Below are 7332 nucleotides of genomic sequence, written 5' to 3'. Positions count from 1 at the left end.
ATTTCTTCCTAGTTTACCATCTGTTTGGTTTCTGGCAAATATCTCTGGTGTGAAGGGAAGGTCCTGGAGCCCATTTGGCTTGTCACAAAGTAAACCAGGGATCTACAGCAATTTCAGTAAGTTCTAAAACTGCACTTCAAGAGCGGTAGCATGTACACAGCTGAAAATTTTTTTTAAGAGCTGGCATTTACCGATTATTCCTTACTTTTTAAAGCTGTGAACAAGCACGGAGAGGCAAAGACTGAGCAGAAGGGATCAATTTTATAGGCTCACCTAACAAGAAAAATCCAACAGTTGGCCTTTTTCCATCTCACAGTGTTAGTGAGGGATATTTTCCTTTATCTGTCAAAATCTGAAAGCAAAACATTACCCCGGAACCATCAGTGTTTGAGCATAAACTGATGCCAAAACCAAGGCTCTGAAGGCTCGAAACTGCATGCCCCATCCAGGAGCAGCGGGAGCCTCAGGTGCCTCCAACGCTTGGTCCAGAGCGATGCACCAGCAGAGCTGGAGAGCACGACCAGAGCATTTTTAGCAGTATCCTCTTGGAGATGACACTGTGGGTGCCCTTCAGCCACCCAGGCACCCCCTTTGCCCTTCTTTCTCTGGGGATGAAACAAGAAGCATCACCAATGACACCCACCTACAGTCACTTTGCCCTAAGACTGCTTGTGACCTGTGAGCCAAAGGGGAATACGGGACCAGGGAACAACTTTTATCCTTTTCCCCAATTCCCAACTCATCCGGAGCTGGATCAAAATGATCCTTCATCTATAAATGGAAAGGGGTTTTTGATTTTGGTCTGCTATGCAAACAGGTATGTAACCAAAATACCAAGCAGAGGATTATGTGAAGGCTGCCTTAATCCTATCAAAAGGCAATAGAATAATTTAAAAAGAAAAAAATATAAGATAAAATGCAATGCCAAGTAAATTATTTCTGGTGACTGCTCTTCCCAGGATTTCCTCTAGGAAATTTATTATTCACCATATTTTAAGGAATATTAGTAATTATTCAGAATTGTTTTTAAATCCTGGAGACTCAATGTATTACTTACAGTAGGTGTGATCACTTTCACAGTATAGAAACAAAGAATTGCAAAAGAAGAAAGACGATAATTCACATTTTATTTTTTGCTTTCTAGCAGATGCAATTCCCCTGTTCAGGTACTAAAATGTTTCCAGGTAGCATCACTCTCATAGTCTCTTACAAAGTAGCCCACAGAGTTAAACAAAACCTAAAATTCACGAGCAGTTTATGACCTCGCAGTAGAAAGGAGACATCTGTTTTAAAAGATAGTAAATTACAAGTTGTATAAACTTACACAGACAATAAACCAAAAATTTTCTGTTAGCCAATTAGGCCTATGGCAACACTTTGCAGTGTAATGAAAGCTTTGAATCCACTGTCTCTACCATAATAGAGCCTATGGACTTTCAAAAGAACCTTTTCAATTTAGGTTGAAATGTTAATGCGTATATAAATATTATCATGAAATTACTTGGTTATTCTGCATTTTTTAAAAGGTAAATATCAATATAGTAATTATGATTTTGCATAAAATTAGTTTTGGGGGGGCTTAACTATAAAGGCTTACATTTTCCACTGTAGTTTGTAAGAAACTAATTACACCAAACTTAAATTTTAAAAAATTTGTCATGTGTGCATGATGTGAAAATCTACTGGGGAGCTGGAAAGCTTTGGGAAGAGTCTGAATGTGCAGAGACACAGTGTGACTGGCAGGTCAAAGGCAAGCTTTGATGTGCACAGCCCAGCACATCTGTCTGCTCAACCAGCCTGTCAGCCGGGACAATCCCGTGTAATGAGACAGATTCAGGTCCTCCGCACACAGCACTCCTTATCGCTGCTGAGGGATTACGCTGTAATCTTCTCCTTTAATTGCAGAAATGATGCTGCATTCCTTGCTTTCCAGTGCACATGGCTTTGGAGGAGCTGAGCTGCATTTTCCTACTTATCCCAAGATACAGACCAGTACCCCTACCACCCACCAAACCCATTTAACCTTGGTCTCATTTGCAAGCCATCATTCCCATCAAACCCACCACTGCATTTGTAGCTTTCTAACATGTTTTTTTAGTACTCCTGTCTCCCACTTTCCTCTTATATATTTTGAAGAAGTCAAGCAGTGAGAGCCCCTAAATGACCATATGTACATCCTGGCTGTATGGGAGGGTAGCCTTGGTGGGCTGATAAACCCCAGAGGAAGGCCAACAGATGCCCCAAGCTATCAAAAAGAGGTCAAATGCCAACAAAAACCCTCAGAGTCAAAAGTAGAAGAAGGAAAGGACACATGGAGATGGAGAGATCCCATGGGAGTCCAAAGTGCGTCTCCAGAGACATAGGGTGTGAATGACACTGAGGGGTATCAGTGTGGCTTGAGAAAGGGGGAGATGAAGAGCAGGATTGCTCTTCAGCCTTCAGCAGGCAACGCTGAAGGACGTGGAAATGAGTCCTAGGTGATCTGATCAGGATCTGATCAGGAAAGGAGAGTGGAAATGGTACTGGGGGCATGCAACTTAGGGATCTAAGGAAGAAAGAAATGCTATTCTTAAAAGCTCAATTTAAGGATTATTTCTTTGCTAAAGCATCCTCACAGCTTGCTTAGTGAGGTTTCAAGTACACATTAATGTTTTACTCCCGTTCTAATTTTAGCTTTACAGTTTTAGTTTTACCTTTATCTGAACCCAGATGATAGTTCAGCTTGGGACAAAGGATTAATATTTATGATGACTATTAAGTTTTATCCCCAAAAGCTCACTCATTTCTCCCTAAAAGAGTTGTTAGAAGGTTTCCCAAATAAAAATTTCAGGAAGTTTCATGTCAGTATAATCCCACAGAGGAAACCAGGAACTATTTCTTTGGCTACATGGTATATAGTGAGAAAGAAAACAACCCTTAGAATTAACTCTGTTAGCACTAACGTATTTTATCTTTTTTCTTCAAAGCTTCCTGACACGGTTAACTAGCTGTGATAACTGACAATGATTGTGTCTCCATGAAGTGACTTCCTAAACTGGGTAATTAAAAGATAATTGTAGCCACAATACAGTAACTTATGGCACAAAAGACAGATATGTGTATGTTGGGAAGACTTCATATTGTCGGGGCAGACTGGAAGATTATGATAATCTAGCGTGACCTCCTGTGTGATGCAGACAAGAGCATTTCAATGGTAATATTGCAAGGGAGAAAAAAAATATTCTTCCCTGCTCCGTAAGCAACCATTATCAACCCAATTTCAGAATATTGCTGTCTTCAGGTTTTAAAGGCCCAGCTTCAGCCCCCTCTGTCTAATCTGTGATAAACCACATAAATCTTTGAACTGAGGTCTCTGAACCTGACATAGGCTGACATTTTTAAAAAAATCATTTCCAGCAAGCTAAATCTAACCTGAACATCACCATCACTTGCTGGAAAGGAGGAGCAGCTTCTTTGCTAACTGGAAATGATGACACAACAGATGGACGCAGGGTTTCTGGAGAAAGCGCTTTATGTTTTCTTCAGAAAACAAAACAATGCCATTCTCATCTACTATTTTATTAAACAATACACTAAATACTGTGGACACTACCCTCTTTTTCTACTGCAGATGGTAGATTTTTAAAATACTGTTAATTTTTAAAACTACCAAGTTGTTTCAAAAAGCAAATCATTTGCATGCTAAATGCTTTCTGGAAGAGGCCAGCCTTCTCATCCCTCACTGCAGAGTAAAGAACGGAAATGTTTATGTAGTTCTCAGTCCTGGGAGCCATCAGTACATCATTAATTGAACATTCATATAAAATTAAGTTTCAAAGCCATTGCCATTTTTCCTTCACTGTTTACTTTTTACTGTGACTGCAAAGATACTGCACAAGAGCATCAGCTCTTTTGAAACATTCAGATTTTTTTTTTTTCCAACATATATGCAAGCTTAGGAGCTAGCAAAGAAAAACAGCAAAATGAGATTTTTATTTAAAATGTTGCATAACTAACGACCATAACACAACTGACCCCACAGTTTTCCTGCAGAAAGTTCAAAAGAAAGGTCATATATGGCAGCAGTTTTTCTCTGTCATGGATGGAAACATGCTCGAGACTGAGCAGCAGACCCCCCCTGGGCATGATGTTTGAGAATTTGCATTGTCGAGCAATATAAGGTAACTCCAACCACGCGTGACTGCTTTTGCACCTCTTTGGCTGCTGTATTTTCCCAGCCTGTAGGCCTGGCTCTTCTTTTGGTCCACAGAATGCATGTGTCACCAGTTTAGTTGTTGGTTATCTTATCAGCAACTGAATGGTCAAAGTATCACATCAAGAGCTAGAAAATGACCTTTGGCAAGGTAAGAAAGGCCACATCTTTTTTCCTGTCACACATCACATGTTACTTTAACATCTGTCTCAGTGAGACACCCACTATAGCAGCCCCGTTCTACAGATGGAGATACAAATTTAGGAGAAAATGCAGACGTACTTTGTAAATGCACAAAGCTATTTAGGTTCTTAAAATTTTGCTTAATTTCCATTCTTAAATATTTAGATATGATTAAAATGGCTTGTATACCTTGCCCAGTGAGTTTGCCGTACAGGGCCATGATGTCCCCAGCGACATGATACAAACACCTATTTTATGGCAAGATAATATCTTGCCATAACTTGACCATCCTAAAAATTTCACATTGATAAGTGCTTTCCTTCTTGCTTACTCCATCAGATCCTGTTCATCCTGTAAAGAGTACAGTGAGAAAAGAGAAACGGCAGTACTACTTCTTCCAGAAAAGTGGATCTTTCGGTGCATTTTACGTAAGACATGAAATAGCTGGGGCAGCCGTGCTCTTCTCTTTGAAAGACCGAGCAAAAGGTTTGAGGTCGATTGGTGGTGCTATTCACAGAGGCAAAGCCCTTCTCAAATTATTCCTCGATACAGTTTTAAATAATGTGCTATTTATGCTGCATTATTTCATTTACCAGCCAATGTATGTCTGCTGTATGACATCCACAGGCCCAGGCCACTTCTGTTTCACACGTATTATAATGGAGATAATTACTATGAAAGATTATTATGAAGAGACTGCTGAAGTTTAACCCTAATGCACAAATGAACATTTAAACATGCTACTGCAAGTGCAGTGCAGTTGGTGTCGCATACGACTGGTACCTGTTTTTGTACCTTCACCCCAGATTGCTTGTTAGGGGTCACCAAGTTCCTCCAATTGGAGGACCACAATTCAGTTATTTGCAAGGATATAAAAAATGTTACCAAATAACAAACTGCAGAAGGTATAGCTGTAAATTACTTGCACAAATTTAGAAGAGATTTTTCAGAAGCACTTGTCCTTAGCACAGCTGACCTGGCTGCTACCACTGAATGCAACAGCAGAACTTGAAATATATAATAATTCTGCAAAACCTGTCCTACCCCTTTTACTACAATTCTGTATTTCATATGTGGAAAATACTTGGTTATATAAAATACCTTAACCACTATTCTGGTTTTAAGGAAGACGCTATTGTTAAGTGAATGGAAAAAGTAGGTTGACATAAGCTCAAAGGAATCAATTTTTCAGCCCAAGAATAGTTAGATGCTTGGGCTAAATGCTTTAGTTTATACTGAACATCACACCATTTAGAAATGGCTATTTTAACCAGTTTAGTTGTTGAGGCTTTTCTCTCTTAAAATTCATATAATTCAGAATACCAGTACCGGGCTGACCAAAGATTAAAAAAAGTGGAGAAAGAAATAAAAGCTGTCTAAAAGCCACCACTGCCTTATCTCATTGACTTCCGCTGACTTCCATGTATTGTTGATTACTCAGCCTAAATTAACCTGTTTCAGTAATTGTGTTGTTATTGATGCCCTCTCTATAACCAAGTATTCATTACCCCAGGTTGCAGAATGTAAATTACACTGGACTTACCAAATCCAAAAGCACTGGAACCACCAACGCTCTGGGAAGCCTGAACACTGGTAGAGGTGTAGAGCCCAGTTACCAGTAAGCCGTCAAAGAAGGTACTTGTTGAAATAGTCACTGAAATGAGAGAAATAAAATACATGTAATTATTTATAAGCAGTACTTAAGATCCCATACACATTCTGTGGGCAGACTCTTGCACTTGAATGAGATCCCATTATTCAGCACAGCGAATTCATCTAATTCCCCCAATACTTACGACACTTCAGTGACTTTAAATTGGCTTTCCCATGTAATTTCCCAAACAACTTGTTCAGCATTCAAGCTGTGTGTGCCAAGTTTCAGCCTGCTCCTCTGCAACTTCCTCAGGGTTTACTTAAAGAAAATTGACTGGTTTAGAGGTAAGCGACTGGCATTTATTGGTGTTTGACTCAGCTTCTATTCCTAAAAGAATCATAAGCATGTACCAGTAATCATCTGCAGCAGGAACCAGGCACAAATTGAGCATTACAACAGGATCTGAAATTAACATCAGAAGGGTGGTCGTGGCCATCTCTGCTTGGGAAGTTGCCTTTGCTAGAAGCACAAAACTATGCTATACACTAAATGCACAATGACTTAGTAACATGTAGCATTGAAATATATGGCTTGTAAGTAATTGTCAAGACATTAGAATATAGTAAAAGCAGTGAAATAGCCAGGATTATGGTATGTTCTTTCTGGACTTGAACAGAGTGTCAGGTTATGGTTATCATACATATTATAGTATTATACATTTAAGTTATATGGGCATCTGGGTCATTACAGATTATGTGTATTAAATAACTCATGAATGTATTTTTAAAAGACTCTGAGATATTAACAGTAAAGTAATAATCCAAATAGCATCTACAAGTAACACTGGAATCTATATATTCTTTATTAAAACTGACAAATCTTGCAATATTTATTTACTTCTTGCAAACACTAATTCTCACATTTTTACTTTGGTATCTGTCAGATTGTATCACTGTATACTTGTCATCAGCTTCAGTGGTTCTATCTTGGAAAGACCTATTTTATTAAGTGACAGGTTTATGTTTTTCCCATTATATAAATGCAATATCCTCTATTGCCAGAATGACTTCTCTAATCCTACAGCAGCACACAACATTCTTTGCTTCATAATAATCTCCTGTCCATTTTTTTTTAATTTAGTATTCTAACATTAGGTTGCTGTCCTGGTTTTGGCTGGGATAGAGTTAATTTCCTTCCTAGTAGCTGATACAGTGCTGTGTTTTGGATTTAGGATGAGAACAATGTTGATAACACACCGATGTTTTAGTTGTTGCTGAGCAGTGCTTACACTAGTCAAGGACTTTTCAGCTTCCCATGCTCTACCGACTGAGAAGGCTGGAGGTGCACAAGAAGCTGGGAGGGG

The 7332-nt window shown here is 39.0% G+C and overlaps 1 protein-coding gene across 1 annotated transcript in view; it reads right to left on the bottom strand.

Annotated features, from left to right (window-relative positions):
- RELN (reelin) overlaps positions 1-7332 on the bottom strand; it is a 305627-nt gene that overhangs the window by 244835 nt on the left and 53460 nt on the right. The window contains exon 3 of the mRNA XM_009328375.1: positions 5919-6029. Coding sequence (XP_009326650.1) covers positions 5919-6029 — 111 coding nt within the window. The remainder of the gene's footprint in view (positions 1-5918; positions 6030-7332) is intronic.

Source organism: Pygoscelis adeliae, unplaced genomic scaffold (assembly GCF_000699105.1).
Source record: "Pygoscelis adeliae isolate BGI_AS28 unplaced genomic scaffold, ASM69910v1 Scaffold267, whole genome shotgun sequence".
Classification (NCBI taxonomy): domain Eukaryota; kingdom Metazoa; phylum Chordata; class Aves; order Sphenisciformes; family Spheniscidae; genus Pygoscelis; species Pygoscelis adeliae.
Note: the sequence above shows the minus strand (reverse complement) of the source record. Positions and strands in the feature narration are given on the sequence as shown.